Here is an 11,496-nt window from a genome sequence, read left to right as displayed (position 1 = left end):
TTTTAAAAAAAACAAACAAACAAACGAGCTCTTCCGTTTGTTTATTTTCCTGATGAAAAAGTTTTCACATTTTTTTTATAACAAAAGTTTTCACCAATTTTGAAGTAAAGTCCCACTTTAATAAAAAACTACTTGACCTGTTGGCGGGAAAAAGACTCAATTGCCATCAGACACCTAAAGTCCTTTTGTCCAATTTTTCAAAAAATTAGTTAGCAGACAAAATCCTAATTAATAAAATCGTGATATTAATGATATTTACCATTAAAAGCACACCCAGTCTCAGAAAGCGAACCGTCGCATGGAGGGTTCTCATTCTCAGGTATTTTTCTTTCACTCCTATCGTTGTGACGCTTCACTCCCCTCCCAGAAGTATAAAGTCGATGGATTTTCCATCAAGATTATTCATCAAGCTGGATTACGGTCTTGTAAAATTCCAAAGAGGATTAGAGGAAGGCAGGTACGGTGCTCCATCCTTAGTCAAGAATCATATGGACTCCATTTTTATTCTTTGATATCACCTTATCACATAAGCGTTTGACCTAGAGGTGGAATGAAATTTACGCAAAGATTCAATGTTTTGAGCACTTATTTAACGTTTGATACGATCGGCTTTTCTTAGGATTTGAAACGTTAAAATGAATATGGGCAGAAGTCCCATCGATTGATTTCTGACGTGACTGTGTTGGTTTCGTTATTCTTGTTTAACCCATAATTTTACCCTAGAAAACAGATATTTCTGGAGAGCGGAGAAGTTTCTTTGCTCTTGCAGCTTTTTAGTGTTGGGAAGACGTATGCCTTGGATGATCATAACCCGGACAGTTTTTATTTATTATTGACATAAGAATTTCCTCTGTCTATGGTTTAAAGAGAAAATTCAGTCGAGTGTCTGAGACTTTTAATGGAATGTGTTGGAATTTGTTTGAATTATGTTATTTGGTAAGAGTCCACCCGGGGTGCTCTTTCATGTCCTCGTGTTAAATGTGTTTCAATCCAATATGGTGGAAGGACACTTTGATCTTCCTCCTTTATTAGTATGGTTCGTACAAATGGGAAATTCTAAGTTTTATCTGGTCTGAATCTATTGGTTGCTTTTTATCTTCCTAATTTAACTAGTGTGTCAATTTGCATTTCCTTTTTTTGGCCTATTGTCTTCCACCTATTTTTGGGTTTCTTGGCTGTTGCTTGCCTGTGTTATGTTTCAAAGGTCAATGCCATTGCTTCTTGTTTCATCTCCCTGCTTCTCACCTTCTCCTATTGCAATTCCTAGTTGGTTTAAATATTCTCATATGTTTAAGCTTTCTGCTGGATTCAGTTATGGTCAAATTATTTACACCTTTTTATATGCTTCAATAGAAGATTGGGTGCTCCCCAACCATGTTATAATATTCTCCCCAGGTTGCATGCGGAGTTTATTAGTTAGTTGTAGAAACAATGTTCTTGTTCTTTTCCTTGCATGCTTAGGGAACTTTCACATTGCAGGTGACCATTTTGAGGTTTACTTTTATCCGCAACATAGGCAGAAGCTTCGATCATCATGTGTTCCCAGTATTATAAAGAAATTTAGGTGTCATCTTGGGCAAACTGAAGGATCAGCGAAGGAATTACTGGAGGAAGAGTGCATTCTTCAGAATCTTTCAGGTATGGTTGGTGAAGCTAGGCATCAAATTGAATACTACCTCAGAGTGCTTAAAAATGAAGCAGAGGATGAAGAAGTTGGATCATGTGAGGAGCTAGAAGAAGATCGTGTTGAAGAAGTTGAGCAAAAGCAGCTAGAAGAAATATCTCTTAATGGAAATGATCACAAATCAGGATTTGTTGAATCAAATGATAAGAAGAGGTGTCTGAATGTTGCATCTGGTGAATTAACTACATTGCTATGCTATCAGTCACGAAAGAAGTGCAAGCAAGTGGGATCTTCTGGCCTGAAATTAGAATCTGGACATTCAGCGTTGGAGCTCAATAATGACACTGTCACTTCACTGGCATCTATTGATAATTGTTCTTCCAAAGAAGGTACGGGAAGTTCTGGAAAACGAAGGCGCAGCAGATGGGAACCACAGTCTGAGGATGATGGCGTGAAAGACAATCAGACTTGCAAGAGGAGGAAAACCAGGTGGTCCAGTGAGGACACTCAACTAAAATTGCTGGGGCCACTTCAGTTGCCTGACTTCACAAAAGATTTTCTTCTTGGATGTGAGAATAATCCTGAAATTCAAGGGCTGAAAGCTGAGCTTTTTGAGACTAATAGAAGATTGCATGGACCTCTTCATGATGTAGGCTTGGGGAGGAAAGATCTCCATCACCAGAGCCAATATATGATGACCATGGCATCAGAATAAATACAAGAGAAGTAAGACTTCGTCAGAAACTTGTGCAGAAGCGTCAAAGTATCGTATCAAAATTGATCAAATCAAATCCATGTTTTGGCCCTCCTCCAGATTACAAGCCTCCGAAACTCTTCAAAAGAATTTACATACCTGTGACAGAATATCCGGAGTACAATTTTGTTGGCCTTATAATTGGTCCTCGTGGAAACACACTGAAGAGAATGGAAAATGAAACCGGGGCCAAGATTCACATAAGAGGAAAAGGATGCTCGAAAACAACTAACATATCCACCTCTTCTAAAGAGGACTTGCATGTGTATATAGAAGCAGACAACAAAAGTTCTCTGGATGGAGCAGTTTCCATGGTTGAAAAATTGCTAATCCCAGTTGAAGGAAGAAATGAGCACAAGGAGGCTCAATTAAAGGAGCTGGCCATGCTGAAAGGAACAGCTAGGGATGAAAATATGTGCTATGTTTGCGGTGATGAGGGACATCTGTCATATGCCTGCCCTGACCTTCAATCAACTTTTAAAGTGAACTCATGCTATACATGTTTTAGTGCCAGTCCCTTGGATGTGCTATCACCACAGAATGACTCTGTGCAGGGTTCTGGGTTTGGTTTTAGTTTCGGTTCAACACAGAGCAGACAACGGAGGTATGGAAAGAAATCATTGATGAACAATGTTTATGTTGGCAATCTGCCTCAAGCGTTTGATGATAATAGATTGTCTGAGCTGTTTTCTCCATTTGGTAAGATCCTTGAAGTAAAAGCAATCAAGGATCGAACAACTGGAATTTGTAGAGGTTTTGGATTTGTTGAGTTTGACAGTGCCGCGGATGCACAAGTGGCTGTGACTCATATGAACGGTTTTAAAATGGATGGGAGGGTTTTGAAGGTGAGGATAGCTAGGCTTTTGTCAAATGCTGAAGTTTCAAGCTTGAACCTTTTTCCTCAGCGCTCTGGTTCTGCAGGAACATCCCAAAGTGTTAGAAGCCAAACAGATCGATCTGGTCCATCACATTTTATGCTGCCAGAACATCCAACTTCGCTTCACAACAGCAGTGGCATGAATCTTTTTTCATCCACTCTAAACTCACAGCATTGTGATCTTAAGAAGGATCGAAGCCTTTCCCCTCTAAGCTACTATTCAAGCCCTTCTGATTTTAGTAATTCTGGCAAAATGCATTTTTCATGCAACTTTTCAGATCAAAGTGTTTCGTTATCTGGTGGTTCAATTCCACAGAGTCCTGGCTCCCAACATCGGTCATATTTTGTGACGCCGCCTCCCGATAGAGCTGCCCTGCCCAGTCTTGATCACAGATTAGAAGATGCGAATTCTTTCACTTCTTCATTGCAGAGATGGTATTACAGGGCACTTCATTGAGTGGCCATGCCTGAATGGTCTGCCTTTGACTTGTGACTTCTTAAAAGTTGTGTTCTTACAACCCGTATAAACTTTTGGATAGAAAAATGCCCCCCATCCATATCTTTTTTCTTCCTTCTTATGCTAATAGATGGTGAGAAAAGCGAAGAGAAAATAGAACTAAATAAAACCATGGATCGCTTCTTTGCATTTTGATACTGTTCTTCTGAGTAGATGGCCCTTTGACTCTAGCCCTCGGTTATGGGGAGATGGCCAACCCCACCTTCCTCCGTAGACCTTTTGGGGACTCGTTACAAAATATGTTTTTGGTTAATTCATAATTTAAAGAGATTTCTCAAACCCAAAATTGCTAGGTTGGGATTAGCGTATATTTTTATTATTTTGTAACTTTTTTTTTTATAATAATAACAGGCATTGTGAGGAAATTGCTAGATAGATATTAAAATATAAGTGGTTTTGGTTGACACTTTTGAATCCCCTATAATTTCAGAGTGTTGGGGTAGAAATCAAATCATAATTTTAGAAGTGATTTTGCAGTATACAAAGTAAATTTATAGAGAGATTTATTTAGATTTGTGAAAAAATGTTTTTAAAAAACACTTATAAATATATCCAAACACTTCTTTCATTTAACTTTTAGAAACATGAGTTAGAATAAAAATCAGGTTTTTGTATTGATCTTTGTATTGATCTTTGTGAAAAACCCAGTTTCACAAGTTAAAATTTTTTTTGGATGATTAATTAAAAATAGTTTTATATATAAAATGATTAAAAAGAATGTGAATTTTCTTAAATAAAAAATTTGATTAAATAAAATAATAATAATAAAATATAAATTAAATAACAAGAAACAATATAAACACTAAAATATATTATTAGTCACCTCTCACTCATGGGACAGATGAAAAGCAGAGAGACCATTGGAAAAAACTTTTTTGGGTCCCATTGACCGCAACACATCGCATCGGAACAAAAAGTTGCATTTTAACCCATAAGGTATGTTTGAATTGAAGTTGGGTAAAACTAACTTCTAACCCAACTGATTTTTATAATTGAAGTTAGAGTAAAAATCAATTAGTATAATACGATTTATATTTGAATAGGTACTTTTAAAAAGTCAATTGAAAAAATTAAAAGTTGTTTGGATGATTAATAAAAAATTTAGTTTAATTGAAAAATGACTAAAAAGAGCATGGACTTTATTAAATAGTGGTGTTTGAAATTTTATGTTTTTAATATGATAATAGTTTAAAAAAATACATAAAATTATTATGATAAAATATAAATAGTTTATTTGTGAAATTATAAAATAAAAATATTTGTTACGAATAAAAATTTGAAAACATATGGTAGATAATTAATTAAATATACATAATGGACAAACATAAATATAAATTTAAATTCATTGGGTCTCTAATTAAAGTAAATAAAATCACATAACTAATTAGATTGTAAGCTTTGTACAATTTTCCCATAAGTCGATTAGAAAAGTTGATCCAGATTACGTTTTATAAAACAGAAAAGTTACTATTTTTCATAAGTCAGTTACAAAAGATACACATCTAAACAACCAATTTTATCTAAATAAGTCACAAATCTTAGTTTCACACTTTCTCATGCGCTTTTACCTTCTCCAATAACAATCCAACCGGGGCCTAAGTCTAGTAAAGATGAATTAAGGTTTACGCGATATCTTAAATAAAATTATCTTTAATAAAAGACTATTTATATCTAGAAAAAAAAAAATTGCATTTCAATTTGAGGCTCAAAATGCGAAAATGCAATTTCAAACAAGAATATAAATGAGGCTGCTGTGCTTTTGGGCCAAAAAGTCACGTTGGGATGGCTGAAACATCATCTCAATCGCAATCGCAATAACTGTTAATGCCTTTCTTTTGTTAAATTGCTACAGTACTTTTTAAATATAAGAATTTGTTTGATTTTTATTTTAGTTCTAAATATATAAGACTCTAATTTATTTTATTTTTTATATTTATTTATTTATTTAAGATAATATTTCTAATAAAAGTATTTTTAGTCAATAAACTTGATTAGTAAGAATGTTTTAGAAAAGACCACTTATTTATCACAAATAACTAACTTAACTTCTTTCCTTAATATACTCAAATTAGTCAATTAGCTCTTATATTTAGGACCAAAGGTAGTATTTAAGCATTGTTAGGATTCTAAATGGAGTGACTCTCCTGATGTAATTTTTTTCTCATTCGCAAAACTTAAATTTGAGATCTTGCCGTTGGGCATGATTTTTATTTTCACTTAAGCTAATTTCAATTAAATGATTAAAGTCCTTTAAGCCATATGGCAATGGCAGAAGGCTTAATGGCAGTGCATGCCACATGCTGGTCTGAAGGGAAGATCCATAAAACATCTTAAATATGCTTATATGCCTAATCTCGTTTTTGTTCTTTTCCTTCTTTTTTTTTTTTAAATTTTTTTTTAAAATTATGAGTACATCCTGACCAAAAGTTTCACAAATCCTCACTTTAGAAGATTCATGCCCGTCCACGGAAGTCAGGGTGAGGCTTGATTTTCTTTACTCCATAACCACCATAGATTTTGAACCTTACCATATTGTTTGGCTCAGTGGAGAAGGGAAGGATGACATTTTAACGAAGGAAGGTAAAGGGAAAGGAGGTAGCTTATAGAAAAAGATTTTTTTTTTTTGGGGGGGGGGGGGATTTTATTTTATTTTTAATAAGAAAGGCAAGAATACACTGGAAAAGTTGAGTTGGCAGTCACAAAACTAAGCGACAAACACACAGTAAACAGCAAGTAAATTACACTAAAATCAAGCAAAAGTTGCCCTAAACGTAAAGCGGGAGGAGCCTGAAAAATAATCAGTTCATATTATGAGCTCTTCTAATAAGACTGACCGCACATCTGAGAGCTTTTCTGTGAGTGCATAGTCTCAAGACCCCAGTTAGAGAAGATAAGTGATCTCACATCAGCAATCACAGAATTCAGAGGGTAACTAAACCCATTATCTGCGAGCAATAATTGAAGAGGTTCCATGCAGTCAATGTGGAGTTTAACCTTGAGGGGAGGGTTAGAAGAGAATGGAAGGAAAAATTCTTCACTTTGTTTTAAATTTAATCAAACAAGAGAAGGGAAATACATCCCCTCCATTTTTTTTTTTAACCAAATAATGCAAGGAGAGCATATTCCTTCCCTCCTCTCTCTCCTCTAACCAAACATACCATGATGAAACTTCACCTTGCATTCAGAAACTTTAAAACATCATACATAGCACGAGGAAAATTCCTAATCTTCAATTAAAATATAACAATTATATACGTATTTGTTTGCAAAGCTCATATGCGTACCACGTTATAAGTAAATAGCGCTTGTGATTATAGGAGTATAAGAAAAACATAGGGAAATGCATCAAAGGGATGGATGATGTAAAAACCATAAGCAAATGATCAGCTACTGCCTCTGTGATATAACCCGTTCACGGTTTGAAAAGGAGGATTCCATCCACAAAATAACTCAACTAAATACTAACAGTTACTTATTGATCAAACTATGGCCTTCACGCGAAGTTCCTTTGGAGAAGGGGTAGCCTAGAATAGTGAAAGGGACAATATCTCTGACATTTTCTTCAAACATTCGTAAAGGATTAATCATTCACATCGGCTCTGGTAGAGACAGTATACATATACCGTGAGGATTCAACCATTATTACCCTTTGTTTGCATCAACACTTGAAAGTGGTTCCTCGCTTTTAACAGCTTCAGCTCCAGATGGGGCCTTTATCTCTTCAGTGTGCTCAGCAGTGGCAGCGGGAGCAGCATCACGAGGAACTGATTCTGAAGGTTCACCAGTGGATTCTGCCTCAGTTACTGGGACTGGCTTTTTTATAGAGCCTACCTTTACATACTTGCTCATAAACTTGTATTCCCAATCCTGCAAGGCATCGAGCTCAAAAGGGCCCAGACCAGAGATATCCCCAGTCAGTTCTTTTTCTTCAAAAGACATCTTTGCTAAAGCTCTGCTAGCATCCTTGCCAGCAAACAGGGCATAAGGTCCACCTGGTCCATAAAACATCCTGGAACAATACATTTAGAGGGTTGGCTGGTCAGACAAGAAGTCAAGCTAATGATCAGCTTAAGATACAAACAACTATAAGATTCACAAATCAATCATTGGCACGTTCAATGGTATTTTACAAGACAGTGGCCGGTTTGTTATTTCTCACGCCTAAACATCTACCAACTACCATTTTTCTTCAGCCAAATAGTAGATTCTAGGATATTGCAGTTATATGTCAGAGATTGGTAGAACCCAAATGGCTAGATAATTAAGTGAATAAAAAAAAAACTGAAATAGAATCTAGTAGAGGGTTGAGGCAAGAATCTCACTCTCAACTCACTAATGGCCGGGATAAAATCTACTAAAATTTACTTAAGCAAGGATCTCACTTAACTAGATTTAGTAGCCAGAAGGAGAATCTCCAAATTACTGAACAAATATTTATTTCTCTCATATGTTAGCTTATAGGATGGCTAACATATTTATAATGCAGAAATTACAATTGAATAAATATAAGAATTAAGTAAATATCCCTAATATCTTGGAACTAACAGAAAGAGACGTTGATGGACCTCTAACAACCTAAAGTCCCCTTATTCAATTAATAAATCATTAATAAAATCAATAAAACCTAAAAGACTCATTCAACTCTCCTAAAAAGATGCAAACAGACTCAACCACTACTCCATTCTCCCTATTTCTCCTCTGGTGCGTTAATGTGCTGACTTGGAGTCCTATCAGAGATCATCCAGGTCCAACCCAAAAGAAAAAAAACAAGTCAATCAGAAGAAAAGTTGATGAGATTGAACTAATGAATTTAGCTTAAATCAGGGCAAAATAATTAGGTTTTTCATAAAACAACCAGCGAGCAAACATCCTTCATTGCATGCTGCACACAGCTACCCTTTGTCCCTTTAATGCTTGGCACAGGAATCTTTTAAAGGCAAATATTTCCGACACATACATACAGTGATTGGATAGCACGTCCACGTTAATTATCCTTGTAGAGCTTTTGTTCACATTTTTCTGCTTAAATGACTCATTTGTTTTCTCTAATATGTCATGCCGTCCAGCAGTTTATATTTTAATAGCTTTTTATATTAACACACATACACACACTTTGCCGTCAGAGACAAAAGGAATATGTATGATGACATGGACCATAGTATGTTGGCCAGCAAGCGAAATTTTGGGAAAGTTATCTGCCTTCACTCAGGAAAACCGGTCACCGTTTTGGGTCAGAGAGGAAATTTCCTTTCCTTAAAGGAGAATCATCCTTCACATGGACCTGAGTCTCACCAATAAGGCAGACCATATAGACACCACTGTAAGAATAATAAAGTTATCCTTCTAATAAAGGACAACTACACCATGATTCTGACACATGCTCATAAATACCATGGAAGTCAGATTACAGTGAAGATTCCCATACTCCCAAAGTTAAACATTGGTTCATACTATAAAATTGAAAACTATGATCAGCACAGCATAGTTAGACAACATCAGTCTGAGATGCACTTGTTACCTTAACCAGTTATTCATGCCTATTTTTACAAGACTCAAATGATCCAAACTTTAAATTTTTACACATTCATCGCTCAAGCTGATAGGACAACTAGCTGGGGGTCGATAATCCCAAGCCTGCAATTCATCATTCAACCATCTAAGCAGGAATAAGTGAGAAAATTACCTCATAACATGATTTCCAGGTAAGATAATAGGACCACTAAAATTTAAAAAAAAAAAAAAAAAAAATTTGCAGACATAATTTAGTTAAAAAGGACGATAATATGTCACATCAAAGTACAAAGGTCATCACAAATGTAGCATCCGATTTCAGCAAAACATGGCTCTTTCATGAGGGAACTCTACTGATATCTCTTATATGGAACCTTTCCAATTGAGTAATGATGCACAATAAGGAGAAATCCCCCTTTTTTATGGCTGAAGGGTATGCTTTAAAGTATAGAATTAAGGGAGCGAAAGTATACAATGAACTTAACACAGGTCAAGTCCAAATACATTTATTATATACACTCCTTCCTTTTTTCTTTTTTTTTTGACCTCCCAATTTCTAACCCGATCAAACATACATGAAAGCTTGTCAATAAAATTAAACTTCACAATTGAGAATCTTATCGTCTTTATAAGAGAAGAATTAGGAATCGAAACAAGGAGCAACAGAACAACCAAAAGCGTAACTGCAAAACAACATGAAACCCTATCAAAACAATAAAGGGGACCAAGAGTCAAAAAAGCATATGCATCGCAGGATGAGAAAGGGGTAAAAGAGAGAAAAGTATAAAGTTCAGAAAAAGAAGCCCAAGAATTTCTGAGTTCATAGTCATCATAATCAGCGAAAATAGATAATGGCCCTAATTCAGAGCAAACATTGACCTCGCAAAAGGAATCACAGAAACCCAAAAACCACAAAAAGTTCCAGAAATGAACCATAATCTTAACATCAACAACCAAGAATTAAACTTCAACAGAACACAATCATCATACCTGCTCTGAGACACATCATAGATCTGACCCTTGATAGCCATGAGCAGAGGCTTACTCGGATCGGAGCATCATAGACTTTGAGCTCCTCCTCGGTAATCTCGCCGAGCTGAACCGGCGGAGGCAGAGGTTGCATCTGCTCTTCCAGTTCCCTAAAATTCCTGGGATGATGATCGGAACCCCCAAAGAAACCAGAAACAAGATAGTAGACAGCGAAAACCAGCGCGAGGACGGTGAAGAAGGTAGCCGGGGACAGACCGGTGTAGGCGACGATGGCTTCCTTGAGAGTCTCCCATAATTGTAGGGCCATGGCTACTCAGACAGTGATCGAGAGCCAAGCAGAGAGCAAAGAGAGGCGAAGGAAGAGATACGATCGGGACCTTTATATGATCGATCGGAATTCTGCTTCGGTGCCCTCACTCACTCGTCAAGCCTATGATCGATCGGAATTCTGCTTCGGTGCCCTCACTCACTCGTCAAGCCTCGAGGCTTTGGTTTGGTCCATTCGATGAGTCTGTTGGCTGCTGATTCGGGAAGGAGGGTAGGATTGAATAGGAATGTAATAATTCTTTTGATTCTCGCTTCAATTATTTTGATTGTAGTTTACTTTTTAACTAATCCGTTTCTTGTCTGAAAAAATATTTCTAAGGTAAAAAAAAAATTAATAAATAAAAAATAAATAAATATATAAATAAAATACTAGGAATATGATTAAGGGTGTGTTTGGATTAGCGGTGGAAAAGTAACTTTTTTTTTCAATATGACTTTTACAGAAGTGAGATTGGATAAAAGCAACTTCTTTGAATTTATTGTATAAGTCCGTTTTAGTGACAGATGTCAGATTGCAAAAATGTGATTCCAGGCACATCCCAAATCAAAAAAGCTCCTTTTGCCGGTAGAGAAGTCAGTTTGAAGGTCCATATGTGATTCCAAACACACCCTAAGTCGTTTGGATTTAATTTAAATCTCATAAATAGATTAAAAAAAATATAATTTTATCTAATATTATTCTAAATGGATAATAATTTATGACACAAATTTTGGTAGCATTACATCAAGGAGTCCTTTGAATTTTTCTTTAATGAGAATATGTATCCGTTAATTAAAAATATCATAAAAATATGATCCCATGAAGACAACGTGCTTTCTTTTCATCCATCATCCTGACGCATAAGATGGCGGTTGGTACCTACCCAATTCTTTACACCGCTAGCCAAAAAATTAGC

At 35.9% G+C, this 11,496-nt stretch overlaps 2 protein-coding genes and 1 pseudogene across 2 annotated transcripts; 2 read left to right on the top strand and 1 right to left on the bottom strand.

Moving 5' to 3' along the window:
- The first annotated feature begins 313 nt into the window (after positions 1–313).
- LOC114761095 (splicing factor-like protein 1) lies at positions 314–2,339 on the top strand. The gene is made up of 2 exons (XM_028950415.1): positions 314–457; positions 1,480–2,339. Exon 2 carries the CDS (start codon positions 1,641–1,643, stop codon positions 2,337–2,339), a length of 699 nt encoding a protein of 232 aa, XP_028806248.1. The 5' UTR covers positions 314–457; positions 1,480–1,640.
- Positions 2,340–2,477: 138 nt separating this feature from the next.
- LOC114761093 (splicing factor-like protein 1) lies at positions 2,478–3,712 on the top strand. Its single transcript, XM_028950414.1, has one exon. The coding sequence runs from the start codon at positions 2,549–2,551 to the stop codon at positions 3,710–3,712; it is 1,164 nt and encodes a 387-aa protein (XP_028806247.1). The 5' UTR covers positions 2,478–2,548.
- Positions 3,713–7,113: 3,401 nt separating this feature from the next.
- On the bottom strand, positions 7,114–10,693 carry LOC114761098 (membrane steroid-binding protein 1-like; annotated as a pseudogene).
- Positions 10,694–11,496: the final 803 nt, after the last annotated feature.

Source organism: Neltuma alba, unplaced genomic scaffold (genome assembly GCF_004799145.2).
Source record: "Neltuma alba isolate B1F8T4 unplaced genomic scaffold, ASM479914v2 tig00011081_pilon, whole genome shotgun sequence".
Classification (NCBI taxonomy): domain Eukaryota; kingdom Viridiplantae; phylum Streptophyta; class Magnoliopsida; order Fabales; family Fabaceae; genus Neltuma; species Neltuma alba.
The sequence above is the reverse complement of the archived record's forward strand: the minus strand, read 5'-3'. Positions and strand labels throughout refer to the sequence as shown.

Bases quoted from the DNA above. Each gene is read 5' to 3' on its own strand.
- LOC114761095 (XM_028950415.1), top strand. From the start codon at position 1,641: ATGGTTGGTGAAGCTAGGCATCAAATTGAATACTACCTCAGAGTGCTT.
- LOC114761093 (XM_028950414.1), top strand. From the start codon at position 2,549: ATGGAAAATGAAACCGGGGCCAAGATTCACATAAGAGGAAAAGGATGC.